Below are 27,776 nucleotides of genomic sequence, written 5' to 3'. Positions count from 1 at the left end.
ATTGTGACTGCAAGAATGTCTTTTCCACCTCATTTGAATCGCCCTCCTATGGGAATCCCAACACTTCCCCCTGGGATCCCACCTCCACAATTTCCTGGCTTTCCTCCACCTGTACCTCCTGGTAAGTTATATTAGTGTATGGAAGTGTTGTAGAAATAAATTTCCTTTTATTATTCTGAATTGTTTAAAAAGTTACTGGCTCTTAATGTATTTCAAAACTCTGATTTGTGTATGTTACAGTTGAGTTTCTGGTTTGCCCACTGATCATGTCATGTGAGCGAGCTCCTTTTGGTCTACCAAAAGCTGTTTACTTTTGACCAGAAATGAGACCATTAGAAACAATACTGGACTTTGTCTTGGACCTTCATCCAAGACTGAAGCTAAGTGGTGATTTTGGTTAGCATTAGGTGTTCTAAGAGCCACTGTTTTGGCAGTAGACTCTGATTTTCAATTCCTTTCACTTAAGCCATTGTAATAGCCTTTGGATACTCTTGGGTACACTGAGTACATGTAACGTGAAAATACAGGAGTAACTTTCAGAGAAGGTCCAACTTGTTGCATTGTGTTTCTTTGCTTTTTTTATGTCCCACTTTCTTTTATTCTGTTTCTTACGTACTTTCCTCCACACATCTTGCAAACTTGCTGTTATGTTCTTCATTGCTTCTAGTCTTCACAAAATTATTCCCATCTTTTTGTCTTTGTTCTGTAAGATCTGTAAGATCAGCCTCTGCTTTTTGCATTGAGATTGTAATTTCTTGTTCTGGAACCACTTTTTTTCTGTATGTGGCCTATATGGATGACAGTGACTGGAGGCAAGAGGCCACAGAGCGAGTGGGAGAAAGGAATGCATCAGATTTACCTCTTTAAAATTTGTCACAAGGGCTGCAGAAAATATCTTCTGTCTCTATGGTCTTAAGTTGTGTCGTACACAAGTGTTTTGTAGACAATAAAGGCATTCAAAAACCAAATGGCTGAACTACGAAAAGATTCTGCACATCCATTTATCAAGCTAATCTTTACTTGCATTTATTTTTCTAAAGTTTTTTCATCAGATCTATGAGCTGTTATCTATTTTCTGCTAAGGCAGAGTTCTTGTTCAGATAGCATCCTGCCATCAAAAATTTCAAGTTAAGTTTTAAAACCATACCTCTTATCTTTACTAGCTCCAGTTTATATATACTACTGTAAAACACCAGATACTTTAAACAATAACTTTCTGACAAATATTTTTAAATGCCTGATAAATTTCTTCTCTGAACAATTTCCTGCTTAACATGTGTGACATAGATCTTTTTGTTCTCTTGCTGTGTTTGACTTTTTATATAAGTAGTCTTGTGTTAGGATTAGGAATCTGAAGAGTGGAGAAGCCTGGTATCAGGTGAGAATAAAATTCTTCTCCGCACACTAGAAACATGATTTGCTTACCTGTGCAGACAACATATTTTGACATATAGAGGATATGGATCTCGGTTCTTAGTGTAAGTGCATCAGTAGAGTTGAAAATGTTACAGAGATTTTTATGAAAGCCTGCTCTTATTATTTTTCACTAGCTCTTTGGTCAAAATTTCATGTTTAGCCTATAATTTTTTTGAAAAGTTTCAGCTGCAGTAGTTTGCTATTATAAGAATAAAGTTAGAGAAGGTATTTTGTTTTGCTTAAAAATATTGTTGTTAAAAACAAGAAGTTGTAGCATTTCCACATCTCAGTGTGGAAGATTTGATAAGAAGCAGATCCTGACAACTCTTGTCATCTCTGAAGATTATTGGATACCATTAAGATGTAAAACATTCCAGTTCGTATGTCAGAAATGCTGTAGTGGGTCAGACCTGCAGTCCATACAGACTGATGCATTGTCTGGGCAGTGGGACTACAAAATGGGATTTTGGATGGGTTTGTACACCTATCTACTTTCTCAGTCTGTTCCCTCATACAACTGTAGCATGAAGGATCTTAGAATATGATCTTTCATTTGACCTTTATCTTTTTCTAGGCCTGTCATTCACGAACACTTTGGTGTTTTTTGACCTTGCCAATACTGTCCATTTCCACTATCACCTCTTAGACCAAATTTGAGAAGTTCCTTAACTGCTGTGTGAAGTGCTACTCTATTATTTTTGTCTTTAAATTCACTACCTACTTAGTGTCCCTCTCCTGCCCCAGTTCTGATGTGGGAGTTAGGTGAATTGTGGTTTGTGCTTTTGCACACCTTAACCACATTCCATGTCTTGCTTCCAAACCTCCACACTTGAAGAGTCCCAGAGTGTACAGTGTTTCATAGTAAGGCAGCTGCTTTAACAGTTAATTCATGTAGTTGCTCTTCTTAGCCTAAGGCTGGGTGATGTTCTTGGGTTGCACAGACCAGGTCTGTAGACTGTTGTCAAAGGTGTAGGTGCACCAAGCTTTTGTGTAGCAGTTAAATTATGCCTGTGCTCAGTATGTTTGGTGATGATGCCCAATATTTCAGTGGATTTTTTGGCTTGTGCTGAGCATTGGGCTGATAGTTTCATAGAATTGTCAGTCATTTCACGAGTATCTTTACTAAGATGTAACTTTAAAATCATTGTGATAATCATAGTTGTAATAGTTATAGGGCTGCACAATTAATCTTGTCTGGGAGTAGTTGTTACCATCTGTGAGATGCCATGGTGCATTAAAACTGAGAGCATGAGAGAGCAATACACTTTTGATTCTCTGAGTGGCTTGGAGGGATAAGAGGTGGTATGACTTTCATATGAAGGGACTGAGGAAGAGGATTGAGTGCTAGAGACAATAAATTAAAAAAATAACATAAATAAAACAAAACAGGAGTGGATGAGAAAGCTGAAGAGGGAGGAGACTTCTCCTGTCTGAGGAGAAGTGCTGTTTCAGGACTACACATGAGAGAAAGTGGGGGAACAAGTCCAGGAACAGTAGGTTGCAGAAGTTTAGTTAGATATGAACAAATGGAGAAAGGAAGGATCAAAAGGGAAGGATTGAGAAGGGAAAAAAGATGAAAGCTTTTTATAGAATAAAAAAAGAAAACCATAGGATCTCTACAGGCTATTTTCTGTGAAGGACATGAGATTGACTTCATTGTTCTTGAGTCTGTGTCTTTACTGGCCAAAAAATAGCTTTGATGAAATCCATTCACTTAATATATTTAACCTCCTCTGGCAGCTGGCATGGAAAGATGAACAGCCTTTCTTACAATCAAGTATTGCCTCACATAATAGTACTTAGAGCTGCCATTGAACTTGGTGCTGTGAAAGAGGGGTATCACATGGTTTCATCTGATTATATATTGTTTTAAATTAAGTGTTAGAGACTACCAGTCAAGTATTCAGCAGGTAGGGAGTTTCTCAATGGAGGTTTTTTATGCCGCCTTAATTAAACTATTCCATAAATAGTAGCATGAAGCTTGATGCCATTCTCTAGAGGACCTCATCCTTAAGCTATATGCAGAATTGACTGTGCTGTGTGAATTGTGTAAGTCAGGAATGGAATTATCATCTGTAGGATATCAACTGCTTTTGCTCTCTATTTATGGGATTCCCTGCCGGGTTCATCACACCACTACCTTCTCTGAAAATAGATTTGTTTGTGACAAAGTTGAAATGGTATTATGAGAAAGCGACCTGGATGCCTGTGGTATGTTAGTGTATCTAGACGTTGTTTGAATGCTTAAGGAATTACTGGTGGTCAGTACTGTGAAATTCTCATTTGACCAAAATTGCTCTCTAGTTTGAGATTATATCTGCAATCAGTTAATTTGTATTCATTAGTTATCTCAACAGGGCAGACTAAAATTAATGTCTTGTCTTTCTCAGGGACCCCTATGATTCCTGTACCAATGGGCATTATGGCTCCTGCTCCAACTGTAAGTATTACAGTGGGGATGAGATTATAGCAAAATCAAATGGAGAATAAAACTTAGTAGATGTCAACAGTATTTTTGTTTTGCTCTGTTTCATCAGAATACTACTATGAAACAAAATGCTTCATTTTAAATGCAACTGTAATGCAAATTTTATGCTAATTTCTGACCTAGACAAAGTTTGAAGTAATGTCTGAAGCTGCTAACTGCAAAGGTGAAGCGATTGTTGTTCTTGCAAGAAGGTGTACTTCTCTCAAATACATTCGTTGAGGCTTCGCCTTTGGATCATGTGTGTACGTGCAGTACAGCTAAATCAGTGACGTTCCAGGTCTCTTGCCCTTGAGTTTGGTGCCCTAACATAGTACCCTGGGGGTATCACCTCATCCAGGTTTATAAGGCCATCACGCAGCACTGCTGAGTTGCCCAAAAGTATGTGCTTTGACAAGCTTACACATAAGCTTGCTTTCTCCTTGTTGCAGGGAAGGAATAATTGCATGTTATACTCATCTATGGAAGAGCATAGTGAAAGGTCTCCATGTGTCTTAGTAATTTCTAGTTGGGAGGTTTATGATTTTGGGGCGGAAAAAAGCACTCTTTAAAATTTGAAGGTTACTTCTTGGCTTCAAGGTAAATTACCGTTTCTGCAGTTTTGCAGAAGTGAAATCTCCCCAAAATACAGATTATTTTGGGGTGTTTTTTGATAGCTTGTATTATCTCCTACTGGAGGATATATTCATGCTAACCAGTCTATATAAGACAAGGATACTGGAACAAATGAATTATTTAGTTTTGTGAATAGAGTAATTTTTATTAAGTGACACTTCTAGAAGGATATTTTGAGAAGAGAGACTCAGTGCATATGTACCATTAAATCCTAGGGGAAAGGAGAGAAGTGCAGCAAAATGGAGCAGATGACATGCCTGTCTCTGTACAGTTATTTTACAGATGTTTGCTTCTTAACCCAAAGAGGTTTTGGGTAGAGTATTGATTAAATAAAGCAGTAGTGTTTATTCACTGTGTGAAAGCTTGAAGACCTGTACCATGTCCATTGAAGCCTTTGAGTCAGAACTACTTTTATATTTGTAGCTTGCTTTTTACACAGTTAGGTAAGGTAATTCAACTTCCCAGTGACTCAAATGTTGCAAATTAGTTATTTGTATAAGAAATAATACCTAACATTACTGTATGCTCATCTTGAGACCTTCCAGTAGCCATGTTCAGGTACACCTTTTGTTTTCTGTCTTTGCCAGAAAATGGCAATCTTTTTTTGTGTTGTTTAAAGTTTTAAGGCCGGAACTGCTTATTGGTGTCTTACTCTGTAAGCCTAACTAAGGTTCATATGAAAATTTAATTTTGAAATAAAGGTACATGCCCAAGTCTTTTGCCTTATGGATTTAAATAAAGAAACAAAGCAATCCAATGCTTTATTTTACAACCTTTTCTCCTCTTTTTAGGTATTAGTTCCTACCACAGTGTCCATGGTTGGAAAGCATTTGGGAGTCAGAAAAGACCATCCTGGCTTAAAGAACAAAGAAAATGATGAAAACTGTGGTCCCACTACCACTGTTTTTGTAGGCAACATTTCTGAGAAGGCCTCAGACATGCTCATACGGCAGCTTCTAGCAGTAAGTACAGTGGACTGCTTGTTATTCTGATGAATGAAGTAATGACCCTCAAGCAGTGTGTTGTATATGTACTAAAAGCAGAGCTATTCCCAGTCACTGGAATAGCAATCCACTATGCTCGAGTTGAAAGTCAGTAAGCGAAGAGTACAGATTTTTTATGCTGTAGATGTCTTTGAATATGGACCTTTTATATTTTTGGTAGTGTTTACCCTTTTTAATTTTGCCATATTTTGCAAAAAAACTTTTGTGATGTTTTGAATATAAAACAATATTTAATAATATTTATCTTTAATGCAGAAATGTGGCTTGGTTTTGAGTTGGAAGAGAGTGCAAGGGGCATCTGGAAAACTTCAAGGTAACTGTTCGTATTTTTCAAAATCTTTAGACAGACAGACTTGTGTTTTTACTACCTAGTGGCATTTTAAATATCTTGACACGTTGCTATCCTTAATAATTTTACATTTTAAGATACTGTGTATGATCGATAACTGCTAAATACTTTCTATTAGTGAACTAGTATTTTCTGGAATTGAGAGAGAATGAAAAAAATAAAATTGAGAAAGATTAAATGAGAAAATGTTGAGAGCCTAATTTTGCTCACCTTTCTGTTCTGAGACTAAATGAGGAGGTTGTAAACCATCCCTGAGGAAGGCTCGCCACTTTCGGCTTTGGAGGCTACTGTTGCAGCACTGTTACTAGTCACTTCCAATAATTTGTGTTGTCCCTCTCTCTTAAGGTTTTCCTGATGTAAAACTAACCTTCCCTCTTGTCAATTGATCTGATTTATTTTTTCTTGTGACCTTTCTCCAGTGGATACAGGAAACAATTTTGGTTACTGTTTTTTGCTGTTAGTGTTTTAATATCTTCCTAGGGGGTTTTATTTTCCTTTTAAGGGTGTAATTCAGTTCCTTCAGCTTTTTTTTAATATATCAAACTTAGTTTATTTTGCTCTCATAAAATGCTTTTCTGATTTAAAATTTTCTGTAATTGTTGTGAAAAACCTAGTTTGAAATACCTGTCCCTCTAGGTTAGCAATGAGCTGTTGATTAATGCCCTTGGTCTTCAGACAGTTGCAAATCCATCTAAAGTGCCTTATGTACATCATGTAAAATGCATTTCTGTGTCAAAGGACAATTGTCTTTGATGTACAAACACAATCATAGAATAGTTTGAGTTGGAAGGGACCTTTCAAAGTTCATCTAGTCCAACTCCCCTTCAATGAGCAAGAAGATCATCAACTACATCAGATTGCTCAGAGCCCCATCCAGCCTGACCTTGGAAGTTTCCAGGGATGAGGCATCTACAATGTGTGTATCGTTTTCACCTTATTTACTGCACCATTAGTTACATCAAAGATTAATGCAGTAAGTGAACTTTCTGAGTTTTTATGATGTGTACTCCTGGCTTTTAAAAAGGGAGTGCCTATGTTCCAAGTTTATTATTTCAAAACACTTTTTTTACACAGAGTAAATTACCTGAAGAGCTTTAACGCTTTTACTTTTCATTTTAATGATCCATTTCAGCCTTTGGATTTTGTGAGTACAAAGAACCAGATTCCACACTGCGAGCATTGAGACTACTCCATGACCTCCAGATTGGAGAGAAGAAGCTGCTAGTCAAAGTTGATGCAAAGACAAAGGCTCAGCTAGATGAATGGAAAGCAAAGAAAAAGGCATCTAATGGGGTATGTATATAAATGTGTGATTTGCATTCTTTTGGTGGGGTGTCAGTGTAACATACTAACTGGATCAGATTTCAGGCATGTTTCTTAGTTTCTGCTCTTGTCTCTGCCCTTAATACATTTTAGGATTTTGCCAGAATCACATTAATGAGTCTGAAGATATGTTGAAAGGCAGAGAAGTGTAAGCTCTTAATTCCACAGTATTCAGACTTATCTGTAAGCTACAACTGCATCTCTAGAATTATTTCTGAAGTTCCTTCCAAAGTGCTGTACCTTATGATTCCATTGCTTCATTTTTGTTTAGAAACTCTTGAAAGTGTATAAACTCTAGAAGTGGTTGTTACTGTGTCAGTCTGTAAATTGGATGTCTGAAGAGAATTGAAGTTTCTTTTCCCCTTCACCGATGATCTTATAGAACAAATCATCGAAAAGGAAAAGAAGTAGATCATTCAGTTGAGGATGCAGTTATCAGACAGCATGTTTCAGACATTTAGTAGATGGAGAAATTGCTTTTGTACCATTCCTTTTTAGAGCTAAGGATCTCTTTGGGAATAATTACAGATATTTGGTATTTTGAATTCTTGTAAGATACAAAGATAGTTAATTGACAAATTTGCATTAAAATTAATTATGTCTGTTTCTTTGCTAAAATAATACATTTCACACCACAATCAAGTTGTTGAGTTTGGTCTATAACAGTTTTAAAATTTTGCATGTGCCTTAAGATGGCTCTTAAAACAATTTCCGTAAAATGGAAGTGAGAAGAGGCTCTTGTTTAGAAAACTTAAAAACACTAATCACACTATAGCAGGTAAAGTTTTAAAATTCCAGTTTGGAATATTTCTTAAATGTGTGTAGAATATAGTGGAAACACAAGTACTTTTATTTCATGTTACTTAACCAGAACTAGAGGCATAATGATGACTTGAGGTGCTCGATGTATCTTTGACTGCTTACCCAGTGTGTGGGATTGAATGCAGTGGCTTAGAAAAGCAGAGCGTGAACTTCATGGGCTTTGAATGGAGTACCATACTAGCTGTTAGCCTGGGTCTGATTTGATTGCCCCTTTCATTCCATACTTCCTTGTTTCATGTTGGCATCACCTGTGATACTGTGCTTCACAGCTGATGTTGTAAACAAGCTTAAAATATCTGTGGAGTTCTTGTACATCTCCTTGGAATTTTGTTTTCTGTGGGCCCCCCTGTGGGTTACAGTCAGTTCTGGGGGATTGATTGTAATGAAGTGGAGGGTACTGTTTATGGCTTTTCTGAAGACAATGGTATGAACCCATTCTGTTGAACTGTAGAATGAGATTAGCTCCATGTTTTTTGTTAGATTTTGTTCAGGTTTTTGCGCTTTTTTTTTTTTTGTGGTGGTGCAAAGAAAGTCTGTGAATTGCTGAGGAATACTGATGAAGTGTATTGTAATTGAACTGCTTGCAATACCTGCTTCATACCATACCATCATTACTGTGCTGGTGCCACTTGGATCCAAAAGTTTCAACTTTTTTCTTTAGTATTTTTAATCAAGAAATCAAACATGTACACTACAACACAATTTCATGTAGACACACACCAAGCAAACCTTTATCTAATTAGCTCCTCTCCCTGATCACTTCTTCTCCCTGGACCTCTTCAATTCCACTCCCTGTCACTGCCTTCTAGCTCTTTTCAGCCTGCTTCTCCTTGGCCTTGCAGCTTCTTCAGCTCCAACTGAATCCTCCCTTCCCCCTCATTCTTAGCTGCTGCTCCATCAGACCCTTCCCTCCCCCTCACTCCACCCACCACCTATCGCTTGACGGGATACGCAGCTGGATTCTCAGGTGAGATTCCATTTTTCTAAAAGATTCAGGGGATCAAGAGGTTACCTTGCTCAGTGTGCAGATCATCGTTCTACCATTTCATGTAACGTTTAGTGAAAGGCACTTCTTTGTGTTCCTTTTCCTCCCTGCAAGGTTGAAAGGGGCAAAAAGATGAGGAACTGCAAAGTACTTGATCAACAGTAATTTAAAGAAAGAGTTTGCTGTGCAAGGAATGTTTTCCCTAATGATGTTTCTTTAATGTAGTTCTGTTATAGGTTGTAGCTTGAAAGTTGTAGGTAGGCATTTGTATTGCATGGCACTGAAGTAGAAGGCTTTGAGGAACTGCTGTTGAAATGACACTGGAGTTCTGGAATATACAAGGCAAAACTTTTGATCAAGAGCTGCAACTATAGTGATTGCCTTTCTGGGAGTGTGCGTGCGCTCACTCTTTTCCTGTCTATTGCCTTAATCACCATTTTTCTGTTCCGTTTTATTACGCGATCCTACACTCGCTCTCTGCAGCCATTCCACATGTAACACTGTGTGGTAAATATGGTATTGCCAGTGTGAAAAGATCTGACTGAAATTATGCAGTTGATAACTACTTGTAGGTGGTTTGATTTTCGTGTGGTGGTTTGTTTGGGGTTGTTTGTCTTTTTTTGGTTTGGGATTTTGTTTTTTTATAGTAAATACTGTAGGGGCATGAATGTTGATGATCAAAGGTGAACTTCTGATAAAACTACTTTTATTCTTAGTTTCTTGATTCCTGTTACTTTGCCATTTTTCCTTAGAACTCCAGACCAGAGACGACAAATGACGATGATGAAGCACTGGATGAGGAAACAAAGAGAAGAGATCAGATAATTAAAGGGGCCATTGAAGTCTTAATACGAGAATATTCCAGCGAGCTCAATGCCCCCTCCCAGGAATCTGACTCTCACCCCAGGAAGAAGAAAAAGGAAAAGAAGGAGGACGTATGTGTTTTGATTTTGGACAAAACAGATTTTTTTTCTTCAACTCACCTTTATATAATGGCCAAACCTTGTGCAAATACTTTAAACCTAAACTTCTGATGAGAAAACACATCAACAACCATTGATGTCAGCAGCGGTTTTTTGGTTTTGGTTTTTTTTTGAGCTGAAAGCTAGTCAGTTATAGACACCATCCACTCAGGATGGTTTAGGCATCTAAGCACCTAGACTTCTTGGAACAACAGGTTTGAATCTGGGCAGGACTGAACCAACCTTTCATCCCTCTGAAGGTGGAAATACTGAATTTAGTGCAGTTTAATCTGTATGTGCATGTAGACGTTCAGATGAGAACTTAAAAAACAACTGTAAAGAGTTTCTGCATACCATCCATTTCCAATGAAAGATGCCAGGAATTTGGTAGTTTTTGACAAAATTCTTCTCTCTGCTTATATAGTATGCATTCTTGTAGTGTGCCTTGATCCAGCTGGTTGCAACTGTCTACCCAGGTGTGGAAGCACTTCATTAGTTGTATATGTGTATACCTTACAAACCTTGAAGGGATCCTTCAGGGATGAAAGGCACATTTTAGTCTTCCTGCCTTACAAAATCACACATCTCAATTTGGCTGCATTTGATCAGCTGGCTTTCATATCTTGTGCAATGCAAAAAAAACCATGTTAAGCAGGAATGAATGTTCTGGTTTAGACCTGCCTCTGTCAATGACCTTTTTATGGATTAAAACAAACTGGAGAAGGGGGAACAAGAATAAGCAAACTCAGACTTAGCTTTTCCAGCAAAGTTTCTAACCATGGGAAAATGGGCTTTCACACCTACCATTTGGCACCTAATGTGAAAGAGATTGGAAAATGGTTTGACCAAGATTTTTACACATTTCGGTCTTCTGCAAAGTACCTATTCCAAGGCAATAAAGCAGTAATGCTTATGGAGTTTAAGCATGGTGTAAGAAGTAACATCTCCCACAGAGAGCAAGTATATCTTCCCACAACATTGTTAGTCATGGCCAACCTGAGGTATAAAAGTGCTGAGCTGAGAATTTGTTTTTCTTTCCTCTCCCTCCCTTTGGGAGAAGATGGTTTCTTGGATGAGAATTTGCAAATGAGTAATGAGTCATTGTTTAATGCTATCAGCTGTATTTTTTTGTTACAAGCACTGTTACAATGTCTGTTTTCCTGTGGGTAAATATATATATATGGCCATGAATAATGCCAGGCAGTTAAACATTGTAAGGGACCATTGCAGTCGTTGAAGAGCTGGATGCTGACTATGTCCCTGGGACAGAGTGATATTCTAGCTCTGTGTTGTGTAGAATTTTACCAATCTGAGCTAGTCAAGTAGGCAAATAAGTTCTTTTAAAATACACAGCACTTGTGGGTTGAAATGCATCCCATCATACCTCCCACATTGGGAAGGAGGAAAAGAAACTTGGAAATTGCCATCTTTGGCCTGTGTGGATAGAGGTGGGAGTGAAGAGACGGTACTAGCTTGTTGCTCTTGTCTTTAAAGGAGAGTGGAGAGAAAGACTGTTGAGGGTGGGGGGGAAAGGGAAGATGGATGCAGATATATTGGGGGGGCAGAGGGAGGGTGTGGAAACTTGCCAACCTTGGGGCTGTTGTCCCCTGAAGAGCTTGGCATGGAGAAGATTGTGCTATCAATCCGCTGGTGTTAGCAGCAGAGGCTGTTAGTTCTCCTGGATGAAGGCATGACTGATGTGGGGGAGTTGAAAATGTGTGTGGGGAACTGAGAGTGAGTGGAATCTGGTTTTCAATTTCAAGCACGGGGGAACCTCGCTAATTCGCACTAATTATAAGTTAGCAGGTGCAATCTACCAAATTTTGCGAATTAGCGAGTAAATAAAATCAAGATATGCAACATTTATTTTGGCAAGTGTAGCTTAGCCTTGTTTATGATGCTACCATAGCGTACTAATAACCTGTAGTACACTTGTAATTCAGTGAAGTCTTACTAACATGAGACATCACTATGTGTTTTAAAGTAGTTCAGCAAAGGGAGAATTAGCGAGGTTCTTCTGTAACTTTGTTGAATCAAAGAAATGAGATCACAGCAATACAATATTGCTTTGTAGTACAAACATACAAAACATTGTTTTTCAGAGTAGTGTGCAATCTATTTTTAAAAAAAAAAATCTCCGTGGATTTTTCCGCAGATTTTCCGCAGATTTCCAGTGGCCCCACTGATACCTTATCCACTCATCACCAAGGTTCGTTTACATTGTAGGCTTTGACAATGACTATGTTTACTGCTAGTTGCCAGATTTGTGACTCTTGTCCATCTGATTTTTTTTTTTTTTTTCACTCATTAACATCAGACTGTCAGGTTTGGTACTGCAGAAGGACTTTATTTATCTCTTGCAAGACTGGTTGAAAACTTCTAACCTGCGGCTTTTCTCTTTTTCTCCTGTGTCTGTACAGATGGCTCTTAATGCTTTTACTCCTGTCCCCCTTGTTTTTTAGGAGGATATAAATGCTATAGAAATGGAGGAAGACAAAAGAGACCTGATATCAAGAGAGATCAGTAAATTCAGAGATACACACAAGGTAGTATTCTTGTTTTTGCACTTGATAAAAATTAGGCTTTTTCAAAATCCAAAAAACCACTATTATAAAATTTAGCAGTACATTGCATTATCACTTAAAATGATGTTTATATTAGGTTTAATATACATATAGTTCTTTACAAGTCAAAAAAAGACAACTGCCACGTTAAAGTGGCCCTTGACATCTTTATGCTAAGACTTTGATTGCTACTGAGTATTTTGCAGTCTTCTCACTTTACCATGACTAAAGGCAGCTTAAGTTGCTACACATACATTAAGTCAAGATATTTATAACTAAGGCTAAACGGGGCTGCAGCGTAAGACATACACTTGAGTGTGTTTCTGTAGGTAGATTTGTAACATTATCCAAGATTTTATGAAGAGTTGAAACTTGAATTAAATTTAAGTCTTTTATTTTAATAGTTCTAAGTTAAGAGTGGGGGAAGATAAAAATAGGTCAGTGGTTACCAGACTTACCAAACTTTAGATGCATGGAAGAACTGTAAATTCCCATAAAGCTAATCTATTCATTGACCCCCACCATTATGATAGAGATCATATGGTGACTAATGCAAGATGAAACTCACAGCTTGGAAAGTAACATGGAATAGGATGTAAGTATGAGCTTCTGTTTTTTATTATACTTATGGATGCCCCCTCAGAAAAATATGCAAAGGGGTAACTGGCTTGGAAATGTTTGTGCACATCAAGTCCCACCTCAGGGTTCCCACTTACAGAAGTTTCCACTAATGCTAGTGCATCTGTGAATGTTTCTGCTTTGGAAGGTGATACTTGCGGATAGTAAAGTGCAACTATGCATGTAACGTTCTTATTTTAATGTTTAGCTTAAAGTTGGTATTAATTTTTCCCCAACAAGATTGGAATGGTCCTTGGCCTAGAGAAGTATCAGCAAGCTCCTCTTTTGAGCACACACTTTTCTTTCAAAATACCCCCAAATCAACATTAAAGAAAAGGTGAAGTATGCCCGTGTTATTTAGCTTTACCACATGCAATCACTGGGGTTGGTATCATGTTTTCACACAACTGTATCAATATAAACACAGGTGACTACGTGTTATTGTAAGTACACATATTGAGTTTTGCTCTTGACTGAAGTTGTTGAAGATAAAAACCTGGGGAAAAATTCCAGAAAAAAATCATCTGGAGAAGCTCAGCAATTGAATGTGAAACTGGTCAGTGGTGAAACTTCAGTAGAATTATGTTCAGTTCCCAGCCCCAAGTTGTCACTGATACTAAGATACAAAAAAGTAATAATTTTTTAAAAAAAAATTACAAACAAAACAAACAAAAACCAAGCTTCATTGTTTCAGAAGCTGTTGGGCATTTTACTGCCTTTAATCTATTATTTGGGGGGCTGTTTTGGGTTTCTTAACATTACAAATCAACTGGAAGTAGTCATTGTATATATTGGATATGTTTAAAGGGGCTGTTGAATCCTTAGCAGCTGGCTAGTGAGCACAGTGAACCTTTGCATGTTTTTGGTATGAGTTTATAAAACAATAACGACAGACTGTCAGGGTGTCAGCATTGCAGGGGGCGTCCATTTACAGCACGGACGAGTCTGAAGAGAGCTCAAGGTAAGATTTATAATTCTTCTACCTGTTCATTTCTGTTCATTACTTCAATTTATCTGATACTGTTCCCATCCCATTACCCTTTCAGATCCTTTTATTTAGGCTTACAGAATTTAAAGGAGGTCAGATTTTGATTACAAAACAGACCAGTTGATTTTTTTTGATTGGATTTTAAGAAAGTGGACTTAGAAAATGGATCTTAACGTATCAAAATTTGTTTATGTGTATTTACACTTGTGTGAATATATTTAAAAAAAAAAAAAGAAAGAAATCCACTCTCTTGAGAAATGTCATCACAAACAAAGTTTTTGAGAGTGGCAAAACAGGAGTTCAACCAAAGATAACCTGTAAGTATCAACCACTTCAGTATGTAAAGTTTTCTTTAAAAGTATATGAAATTTGAGGTAAGTTGGATTTTTAAAAGTTGACAACCTAGCTTAATATCTGACCGTACTGAGGTTTAACACTGTAAAGCAGTACTGAGGTTTAACACTGAAAATGCAGTCCTTAGAAATTAGTTTTCAGATTAGTGTATATTTCAGGATCTAAGTTTGACTTTTTTTCACATCAGTTTCCTACCAATTCCTGCCATTTTTAGTCCCTTTTTCCTTTTGTGATTTCAATGTATCCAACATCGGTTTGCCTGTATTGTGCTATCAATGCAGCATAGTTTCACTGGATACATTAATCACTAGTGAATTAGCTTTATTTATGTAATCCTTTGTCGGTTCTCTGGTCCCTGTGCCCATGGCAGAAGAACACTAATCAGGTAAGATTGCTTTTTAAAGTTGTCTTAAATGCTTTGTTTAAAAGAAAAGAAAAAAACAGAAACCAGAGAAAATGCTGTTTCATTGTTACAGTTTTTAATTTCATTTCAGTGATGGTAAACGTGGAGCCAAAGGGGATAAACGTGTTTATTCTGCTCAATATTTGTTCAAAAAGTGGTATTCTGGCATCCATCAGGTTGAAATTTGGTATATTTGGTTGTTATTTGGTATATTTGTGAACCGTGTACTTGCTCTTCCTCCCAGAAACATAGCTAATAGGCAAGGTTAATCCAGTGTTGGCGGCCCATGTCCTAGCACAGCATCTGTAAGTTAACACATAACAATTGCTTCCAAGGATGGATTTATCTATCATTCTGTTGATGTATTTTCTAATGTCTTATAGGAATTCTGGTCACAAGTACTGTATCTAATTGAAAAAAGGGGGCAATTTTGTACAGTTTTTAGTAAAACTGTAGCAGGTAACCTTTAGTTCCTGTGTTTCAAAAGAGCTATTTCCAACCTTTTGTTAACTGTCTCCGTCTTGCAGTGGCGGAAGTTAAGAATTCCATTCTGCAGAGTCCAGTTCTTACCAATGAACAGTTAGAACTTTTTTAGGGAGGGAAAAGGGGAAAGGTGTCAGTTTTCTTTACTGTTTAACCACATGCACCACATGTAAGTGGATGTATTTCTTTACCCAAGTTTTCATATAGGATGGTTTTGGTCTGCCAAGACTTTTTGGGAAACAACTCACTGTCCCAGTAAGCATTCCACTGAAATATATTGTCCTAGATGGACAGTTAATTTTATCAGCTAGAAGTTCACTTACTTGTACCTATGTGGCTTAGAGGGCAAATGGAATTTGAATCCCACCTGAATGATGACTGTGTATGTGCACTTTAGTCAGCTTATAATCCAAGGCCAGCCCTACTCTGCTAAGGTTGGAGATTGCTGGTCCGTGTAGATCTATGCTTTTGCACGAAACTTAGTCTTGTGATTGCTGCATTTTGATTTCATACTTATGAGTTCCAAAAAATTCCCACCAAACCCTATTTAATATTTCAAAATTAGTGGCGGTTTTGGTATTTCCATTACCAGCCTTGTGTGTTGCGCCGGGAATATCCAGTTCCTGTAACTGCAAAATTAACTATGAAAGTTCTCTTGTTGGTTTTTAGAAACTGGAGGAGGAAAAAGGCAAAAAGGAGAAAGAAAGACAGGAAATTGAAAAAGAACGCAGAGAAAGAGAAAGGGAGCGGGAGCGTGAACGAGAAAGGAGGGAGCGTGAAAGAGAGAGGGAGCGTGAACGAGAGAAGGAGAAGGAACGGGAGCGTGAACGGGAGCGGGATAGGGATCGTGACCGAACTAAGGACCGGGACAGAGACCGTGAACGAGACAGAGATCGTGACAGAGATCGTGAAAGGAGTTCAGATCGCAAGGATCGGAGCAGATCAAGGTAAATGTATCTGGATTGCTGCTCATTTCAGTTTTTCCTGGTGATGTTTACTAAATGCATATAGTTCAGCAGATCAGCTGCCATTCAAAAGAGAATGGTCCTTGTGGAAGATCAGAGTAACAATAGGAAATTAAAATTTTGGAAAGTGTTGTATTTATACAAATTGGGAGAATACTTTATTCCCTCCACAGCACAAGAGTATAAGGACTGCAATATGCAGTAAGCAACCCCCAAACCATGGCTTAAAGATACTGGTTTTATCTCAAATCTCTCTTATTTTTCATTATTAGCTTTATTCCTACTTAAGGTTGTCTTACATCTGTTGTATGCTTTAGCTTAAGTGGGTTTTACTTTTTCCTTTGTTATTTGGTGGGGTTTTTTGGTTGGTTGGTTGCCTTGGGGATTTTTTGCGGGTTTTTTTGTTTGTTTTGTGGATTTTTTAGTAAAAACATGGGGACTACTCGGTCTCAAACTGACTAATCATGTCATACTCTGAGTGCTGCTTTTTCTCTCTTCGCCATAGAGAAAATAGCTGTTTCACTTCAAATCATCTAGTCAGTAGCATTAAAATTGCCTGTAAGCCACGTAAACATGAAAGATTTATTAAGGATACCCTTTATTTGTGGTGGTTTTAACTTGTTTATAGAGAACTACTACCAGAGTCTGATAAGAAATTGCCACATGCTTATGCTTGGTTTCTGTAGATATCGTTTTTTTAATGGTTAGTGCTCAAACAACTACTTATAGGTAAATGGGTTTTTGAATACGTTAGTAGTATTGATTTATGCCTATTGCTATACCAACTAATCATCTTGTAAATTGCAGAAGAAAAATAACCTGTAAGATGTTGTAAATCATTTGATTGAGTGGAGAGGAATGCTCTGTACTTAACTTGGCGGTTTTTCCTTCCTTCAGAGAAAAAAGCAGAGACAGGGAAAGAGAAAGAGAACGCGAGAGGGAAAGAGAACGGGAGCGAGAACGGGAAAGAGAAAGAGAGCGGGAACGGGAAAGAGAACGAGAGCGGGAACGAGAGCGGGAAAAGGATAAGAAGAGAGACCGAGAGGAAGATGAAGAAGATGCCTACGAACGACGAAAACTAGAGAGGAAACTGCGTGAAAAAGAAGCTGCATATCAGGAGGTAGATTGGGATTTTTAAGGTTCTTTAAATAAAATAATGTTTCTGAGAGTTGATATTAAGTCTACTATAAAACACATAGTTCCTTCTCCTAAAAAAGCTTTTGATCTTTGAGTACGTGAATTGGGGCAGAATATGTAAGTCACTGTCAAAATAACTTTTGACTTCTTATTCTGATGTTTTAAAATAAAATTTTGCAAATTCTTTACAATGCAGTTGTTTTAAACAACAATCCAGACTAACTCTGAAGTAGTACTACTGTTCTTAATGTTCTTGAGATTTGAGTGTGTGTATTTCCTTCTGTTGTAGCGTCTTAAAAACTGGGAAATCAGAGAACGAAAAAAAAGTCGAGAATATGAAAAAGAGGCTGAAAGGGAAGAAGAAAGACGAAGGGAAATGGTAAGGTTCATAGTTTTATATATCATTTTTCCTGCTTTGTTTTCTTGGTCTCATTTAGAATGGAACATTGTACTACTGTTTATCAACAGTAGTAGAACTCTCATTTTGTGAGAAGACCATGTGTGTTTCTATACAAAAACCCCACACTTAATAGACTTGAAACAGAAGATGTCTAATAAGTGTGAGTACTATTTAGAGTCTGGAAACAAAGCCTAGTGGCTTGGTCTTGTGAAGGCAGGAGTGAGAAGTGGGCAGCTGCAAAATACGGTGGTCTGATCATCATGAACTATTACATCAGTAACTTGTATTTGCATCAGATTTGTGGCAAAACTTACTGTATGTTTTCCATCATGCAGGTGGGACTAGGCTTGGTTTTTAATTTCCAACCTGGTTATGTGCCCAAACATTCTTTCTGTGAGATATGATTTTAAGTTATAGGGGTGTTGTTTCCCTTCATAATTTTCCCAGAGGAGGAGAGGAGATATTGAGAGAGTTCTAAGTAGACGATGGGTTAGGAATTGCTTCAAAGCCAAATATGTAAAGAAACATGCAGGGGTGAGGGGATTATAAAATACACTGTTTCATGTGGAATCTGAGTTTTCCTTCTAAATGCATAAGGGGGAAAAATGTTTGAGAATGACTCAAGGATATTTTCTATTCATAATCCTCCTGGATGCTGGCTATGGATGGCAGCTGTAGAAAGCAGTATTAAATTCTGTGCTGAATTTACAACCATAATCGTAATTGGTTTCTCAAAGTCATCAGCATAGCAATATCTTACTGTTGGTTTAAAGATATTGCTTAGATACAGGTTAGAATGTCCTAATTTAGATTTCTCTTTTGATATGATCAGAGGGAGAAAAAATGTCTCCTCTCTATGCCCCTTGCCCTCTTCAATTTTAGGCCTGTACATTATAATAATGCCACGTGGTTTGGATTAGGAACAGGAGAGTGCTTATTCTAGAAGCAGCCATCTGATTTGTTTCTGTGCATAACTAAATCTTTTTTAAAAAGCTCTTGAAACACAGCAGTACTGATAAAATACACTTAAGATGCCATTAGAAAATACCTAGTACTTGATTTATGGATTTGGAGAACAGGAACTTTTTATCCTCTTCATCTGGAATGAAAAAAACCAAACCAACAAACAAACAAAAAAACACATGTGTGTATGTATATGTGTGTATGCATATATATGCATATCAGTGACACAATCCTAGTGAACCTGATGGAGGCAATTCTAAAACTTTTCCATTTTCTCTTTGAAAAACTCTGTATTTTTAGTTAAGTGCAGTAGATCTACAATTAACTTACTAATAATATTACTAAATTTTAAATTCTTGGAAAGGAAACCAGAAATCATTACTTAAGTTTCAATTCCTTGCAGACAAAGGAAGCTAAACGGTTAAAAGAATTCTTAGAAGATTATGATGATGACAGAGATGATCCAAAGTACTACAGGTATGTCTTTGTATTGATTCCTAACAATTAAGTCTTCATTGTTCATTTCAACATAATTGTGGGGTTTGTTGGCAGAGGCTTATGGAGTTTATATTTAACTGATTATGTGGCACTGTAAGGGTTATAATGATCTAAATTTTTTCAGTGTCACTTGACAGAAGGAAAAGGGAAACTCCTTACTGCTACTTGTTAATGCTTGGGAGTAGCTGTGGGTGAGGCAGGGTAGAGGTCAGTGAAATGTCAAAATAAGGTGGTGGGGGCAGGGAGAAGGGAACAAGCATGCCTCTAAATAATTCACTATAAGGAAGCTGTAAATAGTATGAAGAACAAGCTTGTTAATGGTAAAGCATTGAAAACATCCTCCAGCATGTGACTAACATTTGCATTAAACTAATTTAGCAGAAGTGGTTCTTGTCAAAAACCTATAAAATAATTTGATTCTTTCTCTAAAAAGATCAGCAGCCACATTCTACATCTGTTTGATGTGATGGAGTAGGTTCAGTATAGTAAGGTTGATACCTGGTATCTTATATTTTTCTGTTACAAAAATAGAGGACACCAGTGCTCTTATGAATCTTATTTTCATTTAGTGGAAGATACATCTGTATGAAGTTTTTCTTGTATTGTGGTACAAGGTTCTCATTGAAATGATCTTTGAAGTACAAAATGTGTATCTCTTGTAGGGGTAGTGCTCTTCAGAAGAGGCTACGAGACAGGGAGAAAGAGATGGAAGCAGATGAACGGGATAGGAAAAGGGAAAAGGAAGAATTAGAAGAAATTAGGCAGCGTCTTCTGGCAGAAGGACACCCAGATCCAGATGCAGAACTCCAGAGGGTGAGTAGCTGTTGGTCTGATAGGAAAAAAAGAGTCCTTGGTATTCTGGTTGCATTGAGCAAAATTGTGTAAGCGATCTGATATTTACTATTTCCTCTGTTCACTTTTTCTTAAAAAGAAGCCTTGATGAGCAGTAAGAACAATGAAAAAAAAAAACAAACCACACTTTCCAGATTAATATCCAGATTGGATGGAGTTGGAAAACAAATCTGAATTAATCACTATTTCTTATAATAACACCAGTAGTTGCATGTATTTCTTGACTAACAGTCTTCTAAAGAGGTGGATCTTTAGATTCTTTTCAAACAGTGCTGGTTTTGAGAGAGCTATTTTGCTGATTGTTTCTTTCATTGTAGATGGAGCAGGAAGCTGAGCGGCGCAGGCAGCCACAAATTAAACAAGAGCCAGAGTCTGAGGAGGAAGAGGAAGACAAGGCAGAAAAAGAGGAAAAGAGAGAAGAGCCAGAGGAAGAGGAGGAGGAGCCTGAACAAAAGCCCTGCCTTAAACCAACATTACGACCCATCAGTTCTGCTCCATCTGTTTCTTCTGCTAGTGGAAATGCAACCCCTAACACACCTGGTGATGAATCTCCCTGTGGCATTATTATCCCTCATGAAAATTCACCTGAACAACAGCAGCTGGAGGAGCATCGGCCCAAAATAGGACTTAGCCTCAAACTGGGCAAGTTTACATTTTATTTCAATCTTTCATATGGGATCAAAGTGAAAAAAAAAAGCCAAGCTGAGTAACCACATGGCTTTCCAAATGTTTTGATGTGCTTAAAATTTTTAGGAATGTTCTGAGCTGGGATTGGTTATTTTCACATGCTTTTTCACCTTAATATATCTATAAATATCTCTTTTAAAACTCATTGCTTCTTTTCATTGGTGTAAGTATATGTTAAATTTAAGACCTAGATAGTTCTTATATTTACTTTAAAAGGCCCTTTTAAAGAAAAATAAAATTAGATTTTTTTTTCTTCCTCTTAGAGTATCACAATGAATGGATGACAACTGTGAGTGGAACTTGAGCATATAGTTCCTTAGTACTTTAGCAATTTCTGGGTTTTCTGAAAAATTTAGTTCTGAGCAGCAGAACTAAAGACATTTGTATTCTAGAAGGTTTGTGATTTATTATTTACTATTTCAATTATACGAGGCTGCAGTTTGAGCTCACACTGTGTTAGATCTTCAATGAAGAGAGGCTCTATGGTATTAGGCTGATTAGCGCTTTTCCTACAGCAGGATTCATTGCAGCCTTTCACTTTTGTACTCTGCTTCTGCTAAGGTTGGAACTCGGCTTTAGCCTTCCTTTCACTTAGAGTGCTACTTAGTTTCAGGGTAGAGAAAAAGATCCTATTTTTCAAAAATCTTGAACAAACTCCATCTGAGATTTTTACCTCTTTTGCCACTTGTTATAACAGAGTTTGAGAGATTAAAAGCCGATGCCAGGCATTCACAGGCATTTATATAACATACAAACCAACATTCCTCAAGAAATGTGTGAAGAGCAAACTAGTTTCAGTTGAAGTTCATGAATATGTTATTCTGTCTTTTGGGTTCTAGGTGCCTGCAATAGTCCTAATCAGCCCAATGCTGTAAAAAGGAAGAAGCTTGCTGTGGATAGTGTTTTCAATAAATTTGATGATGAAGACAGTGATGATGTGCCCCGCAAAAGGAAACTTGTCCCCCTGGATTATGGAGATGAAGATAAAAGCAATATCAAAGGCAGTGTCAATACAGAAGAAAAACGCAAACATATTAAGAGTCTCATTGAGAAGATTCCCACAGCAAAACCAGAGCTCTTTGCTTATCCTCTTGATTGGTCAATTGTGGATTCAGTAAGTTGATTTCATTTAACCATTTACAAAAAGGCTTAATTTTTCCAAACCTTTAAATTGAATAGAAAAACAGTGTTACTGGGACCCCGGTGGATTGGAGCATTACCATCAAATGGAGTCAAACTTGAGTCCTCTATTTCTTGTTCATATATAATCCTTATTCTGAAGTATGCCTGCTTATTTTTGTTTGGTCTCTTTTGAATCGCTGCTACATATTGTCTAGCAGTTTTATGGAAGAGGGAAAAAACTTGTCCTGTAAAAACATGTTTGAGTGGATGTCCGAAATACTTGCAGATGCCAAATCTCTGAGGGTTGTCTCACTGACAGCAGCAATATGTATCTTTTGCTAAATAGTTGTTTGAGTCTTCTAACTGCCTATCTGGCAGTTGTTACAAGACAGTGAAGTTTAAGGTAATTATTCATTTTGAGTTTGTGTTTTTCTTTTTCCAGACATTAATGGAACGTCGAATTAGACCATGGATCAACAAAAAAATAATAGAATATATTGGTGAAGAAGAAGCCACGCTAGTTGACTTTGTTTGTTCTAAGGTTAGTATCTTCTGCTTCCTTTGTGAAGTCTGGGGTTTGCTCCCTATTTAAACTGCACCAGTGACTGCTGTACCTGTGTTTGGAGGCAGTTTGTTCTTAGCTTCACAGTAATCTGTGATATTGGTCAGCAGAGACAGTGAACTTGGAATCAGTACCCTGATGTTTTACAATTTAACCTCTGTTAGTGCTTATGCACAATATGTACATGTTAGATGCTATGTTAGATAAACATGGAACTAGAGAAAGAAATAACCAGTTGTCAAGAACAGCTGTTATAACTGATAGTTTTACTATTAGATTTCAGACTTAATATCTCACTTGCCAGTAACATTTTTTAACTTAGAAATAGGCTTTGTGTGAATGTAGGGGGAAAAGAGCTAGTAGTTTGATTTTTACATATGTTTCTGGATTAACTAGATGAATTTCTTAAAAAGTTGTTCCTTTAGTAGTAAGCAAATACTAAGGTTTTAGAGTTAGCATTAGAAATCATTCTAACGCTAATCATTTTAACCATTTGCATGACTTGTTGCAACTAAAGTCTGTGGAGCTTCTTCCATCAAATTACAAACTGAATTCTTACAACTTGCCTTTTTATTGTCTCTCAGGACAACTCTATGGCTTTTTATTAGGGAATTTGAAAACTGTTCAGGTTCATGGTACTCATGTTCATAATGGCTTGTCTCGGTTTATCTTTTAGGGCTACTCTGTGAGAAGCAAAGCAAGTGTGATGGTTTTGTGATACAGTTGATTAGTACAAAGTGAAAAGCAGAAGTTGAATATTTGCCATGCTTATATTAGATATATGTGTATATATGTATATATATATAAATAAATGAAATTTTATAGTATTGAAAGACAACTTATTTGGTTCTGAAAAAGATTTTAAATACTTAGCTGGATTTTGCATCTACCTGTTATGAGGATTGATACAGGGAGAATTTTACCTTTACCTTCCATTACGAATTTATTGTTGAAAGAAAGGGGAGCTTCTTCCTTGAATTAAGAAAGCTTAGTTGGAGATACAAAAATAGCCAGCAAATACCTGTGAATCTCAGGAGCTTCCTGAAACTTGTTCTTTAGTAATCGACCATAAACTTGCACTCACTATGATGGACTCTGATGCAGTTTAATACTAATTTTTGCCTTGGCTAATACTGGGACCTAATGAACTGCAAATACTTAGCGCATGTGCATAACAGTCAGAATCCAGACATAACTGGATTTTGTCCAAATATGTTTATAGGGTTTATTCTAAGTTTTCAGTCTAAAAACATTTGTTTCTTTCAGGTTATGGCTCACAGCTCACCACAGAGCATACTGGATGATGTTGCCATGGTAAGCAGAAATTGTGTAACTGATATGCCTTCTACATTTTACTGAAGCTAATAGTCAGTTATACAAAATGGCAGGAGTGCATAACTGAAATACTTGGTGTTCATAGAACATGGACAGAAAACACACATTAGATATGAAAACTGTTTTGATTAAAAAGATCGTGCTAGTGCAGGCATTATTTTGTGGTTACAGCACCTAGGTACAAACTACTGACCCCTGTTCAGAATTTCTCAGTATTCGGAAACATAGAACAAAAATTTTGTCCCAAAGATGTAAGAATCAATAATAACAGACCTGTACCAGAAATCCCACTTCTTCCTCCTTCTCATTCTTGTAACTAGATTTTTATTAGTGGTTTAGTGGGTCTTTTACTAATTAATGAGCAAAAGAGAGAATTTTCTCTAGAAGAGTAAAAGCTCTTTTTTGCCTGGTGTTGGAAAAGAGAAACTTTATGAAATAGTGCTACTGTTTCACCATATTTTATACACTGACAGGTGAATAAAAACTAATTGTCCACTCTTTTTTGGTAGGAGCCACATGCAAAGTAGAAGTTAGTAGATGGTTCTTGGTGTGACTAGTGAGGGACCTGAGGAACTTCCCAAGCGATGTTATGCATGCTAAAAGTTTGTATGGATTCAAGAAGAGCCTGAATAATGAGTTCAGAAAGAGAAATTCATTGAGAGTTTACTTAATAAATATCCAAGGAAGTTCCAAGCTGAAAATGAGCAGAAACTAGCAGATAATTAAGGGAAAATACCGCATGTCAATGTGTTGTTCTTATATTCTTTCCAAGCCCGCCATTTCTATGCCTCTTCCCAAACCACTTTTGGAGACTAGTTTACTGATACTTTTATTTCTTAGTGCTCAACAGCTGTATTATACAAGTATATAATTAGTGATAAATGCAGGACAGAAGTTTTGTTCAGTCCCTCCCTCAAAGACTTAACTTGTATTATGTTACCTCCACTTTGTAGTGCTGATGTATCTACAATTAGTCTTTATAAGTGGAATGCCTAACCTAAAAGTAATCTATAAAATGTGTATTTCCTACAGGTACTAGATGAAGAAGCTGAAGTTTTCATAGTCAAAATGTGGAGGTTGTTGATATACGAGACAGAAGCAAAGAAGATTGGCCTAGTGAAATAAAGCACTCTCCTTGCTTCTAGGGCTCCATTTCAGTTTTAGGCTTTTTTTTCCCGATCATTCAAAGACTCTGAATTTTCTCTGTTCTCAGAGACTTGAGACCTGTATTTTTTTATGTAGAAAATGTGAATTTTTTTTGTCCTCTGCTCTGAGGCCTCTTTCACCTTCACAATTAGTTATCTGAATCCTGCATTTGGTTCTCTTTATAATACACAAGGTACAATTACCAGTATGTTTTATAAGCTGCAGCTACTGTACATGCTCTTTGGTAATTTTGTTATGTTACTCTTATTCTTGTAAATATTAAGAAAAAAATTCCCCTGTTTTGCAAAACATTTGCACTTAATGTGGAACTATATCACTGATAGGTGAAGACAAAGGATTTTACTGCAAGTGCTTTTTGGGGGGGGCATACTTTCCCTCTTTTTATTTAAAAATCATCAAAATAAGATTTAAAAATAAGTGGCTTGAGCTGTTTTCACAGAACAGCTTTGTGTGTTCATGTGGATTCTTCATCTGACTCTGGAAAAGGAGTTCCTTCAGATTTTTCATTCTGATGTGAACCAGTGGTAGTCTTGGTACTTTGTTCCCCATTTAGAATTACTAGTGAAGCTGGGAAGTTAAATCTCTTGCAGATGCTCTGCTTCTTTCCCAGAAAGTGCAAATGGCAGGAAGTTTTTTATTTGCTCAGTTAAAACAAGAGTAGGACCTCAGTAAGTGCTATCTAATGACTTTTTTTTTTTTTTTAACCTAGGACATCATCTCAATTTCATTTTAGTCCTTACCCACTATCCCCTCTGTCTCCAGAATAATCAGATTACTTTTTTTAAAACAAATTATTTTTAAAAACATTTTTAGTTCATAGAAACAAAACAAAAAACCTTGTTTCAATGTAACTGTCTCAAAGAAAACTTAACTGTAAGTTTTCAAACAAAGCTGAAATCTTGTTTTTATCCATACTGTTAAACTAGCCCTGAATTTTGTTTTCTACTGTACGCAGTCTATTGTCCACAAAAAGAGGGTAATATTTTCCTGCCTTGTTTGTATGGGTTTTTTTATAAATAGTCTGATATGGTATAAATGATGACATGTACTGTAAACTGCATTTTTTTATCTCATACCTGGGTAAGAAGTCAAATCGATAATATGCTGTGAGCGGTTTTGATTGCAGGAGGACTGTATTCCAGGGAGCAAACTGTCTCAAAAATATTTTTAATTTTTAAAACACAGTTCTTAATAGCAAACAAATAAAGTAAAGGTGTTCCAGTATCTCTATATTGTATTTAACTGAAGGATGCAGGCTGACCTGTTCAGAAAAGATAACTGTGACCTTGAGTTACTAGTTCTTTGTATCTGGAGAGGACACTTGAAAACACTGTTCTTAAAAAATGGGATCGTGTAAAGGTTCCACCATGTAAATATTTCAGATATTAAAAATGTATATATTTGATTCAAGGGCTGATATTCTTTTGGAGTCTTGTGCAGCATGCAATTATATTTAATACTGCTTACTGAATCAACAACTGTTCCCACGTGAGGGGTGGGGTTTTTTTAAAACTACCTCCTGCTTTTTATTAGGTGACAAGAAGCCTGCAAATTTAGATGTGATCCCGATATGTTCTTTCTCATCCCTATGATACTACACAGCACAAAATGGTCTTTTTTAACTTGAAGTGTAATGCTCTGTTACTTTTATGTTTTGCTTGAGTTTGCATGAGAATGTTTTGTTTTACATGCTTATATGCTGCAATCTTCCTATTTTTTCTGCAACTTGATGTAACCCCGAGAAATCACTTCCCCATTCTCCTCATACAGTTTTACATCAGCATTTACCAGAAATTTTTCAGATTCTGAATAAATTCAAAACTTGCTCTGTAGTAAATACAGAGAAGAGGGAGAGTGAATTTCACGAGTGCCTTTTGACCTGGTTAACGGCATTCTCTCTCTCAGTAGTAGTAGTAAAATAATACAAATGTGACAAATGCATTGTGATGCCACTATGTGACAGATTGCCCAATGTCCTTATTGAGATTCTTCCGTGAAAGCTCAAGTTGTGAAACTTCAGTTTATTTTATTTCTGCCCTAAAGCTGTATGTGTACTGGACATAAGATTGTACTCTTCCTAAGGAGACTGAAGGTGCCTGGGTGAGAAAAAACATCTAGAATTTAAGCTGGAGTGTTAAATAGCTAAGTAAATAAGTATATAGAATCATTGTGACATCTTGAAAAAATTAATTTTGTGGACGTTGAGGTTTCCTTCAGTAGTGGAAGAAGGAAGGAGTGTTCATTATAGCATCTCTCACTTGGCTTATGCAAGTACTTCAGCAAATTTTCTTCTTTCAGAATGCAAGTATGAAGTCACTTCTATTTTTACCTCTTACTCAAATTATTATGTCTCAGTGATGATATATTTTGTGTTTGTGATGCTGGGGAGTAGAATACAAATTATGTACTGCTGAGGTTCTTAATATAGAAAGTAACTTCTGTTTGTTAAGTTTTTTTTTTTTGAAATGCAGTAACAGAATTATTTCAAGATAAATCAGAATTATCTCAAGATAAATTTGGAAAATCTGAGGTAGAAAAAGCCTTTTTTGCCAATATTACAACACTTTCTGAATATATGATTTAATATCCACTAAATGTATTGTGTTAGTGAATGCACAGATCAAGAGTATGCTCAGAATGAGCTACGTTAGGAAACTGCAAGTTGCCACTGGATATTCAGTGCATCATGCCACAGTGTGATCCATTCTGTGATGGAA

The 27,776-nt window shown here is 36.9% G+C and overlaps 1 protein-coding gene across 2 annotated transcripts; it reads left to right on the top strand.

The window, feature by feature from the left end:
- RBM25 (RNA binding motif protein 25) lies at positions 1-26,469 on the top strand. 2 transcript variants are annotated; one of them, XM_029964119.1, is made up of 18 exons: positions 1-121; positions 3,807-3,856; positions 5,308-5,478; positions 5,776-5,833; positions 7,002-7,162; positions 9,752-9,934; positions 12,117-12,170; positions 12,424-12,507; positions 16,041-16,318; positions 17,234-17,456; positions 17,763-17,852; positions 19,240-19,313; positions 19,997-20,147; positions 20,504-20,828; positions 21,713-21,987; positions 22,438-22,536; positions 23,824-23,871; positions 24,925-26,469. In XM_029964119.1, the coding sequence occupies exons 1-18, from the start codon at positions 16-18 to the stop codon at positions 25,015-25,017; spliced, it is 2,523 nt and encodes an 840-aa protein (XP_029819979.1). In that variant the 5' UTR covers positions 1-15; the 3' UTR covers positions 25,018-26,469. The 2 variants fall into 2 exon arrangements, with proteins under 2 accessions (XP_029819979.1, XP_029819980.1); XM_029964120.1 differs by lacking the exon at positions 12,117-12,170.
- The last annotated feature ends 1,307 nt before the right edge of the window (positions 26,470-27,776 follow it).

Source organism: Manacus vitellinus, unplaced genomic scaffold, assembly GCF_001715985.3.
Source record: "Manacus vitellinus isolate BGI_N305 unplaced genomic scaffold, ASM171598v3 scaffold_6_pilon, whole genome shotgun sequence".
Lineage (NCBI taxonomy): Eukaryota > Metazoa > Chordata > Aves > Passeriformes > Pipridae > Manacus > Manacus vitellinus.
The sequence above is the reverse complement of the archived record's forward strand: the minus strand, read 5'-3'. Positions and strand labels throughout refer to the sequence as shown.

Bases quoted from the DNA above. Each gene is read 5' to 3' on its own strand.
- RBM25 (XM_029964119.1), top strand. From the start codon at position 16: ATGTCTTTTCCACCTCATTTGAATCGCCCTCCTATGGGAATCCCAACA. The intron at 5,479-5,775 runs GTAAGTACAGTG...TCTTTAATGCAG, and splicing joins TCATACGGCAGCTTCTAGCA to AAATGTGGCTTGGTTTTGAG. The intron at 9,935-12,116 runs GTATGTGTTTTG...ATTTTTCCGCAG, and splicing joins AAAAGGAAAAGAAGGAGGAC to ATTTTCCGCAGATTTCCAGT.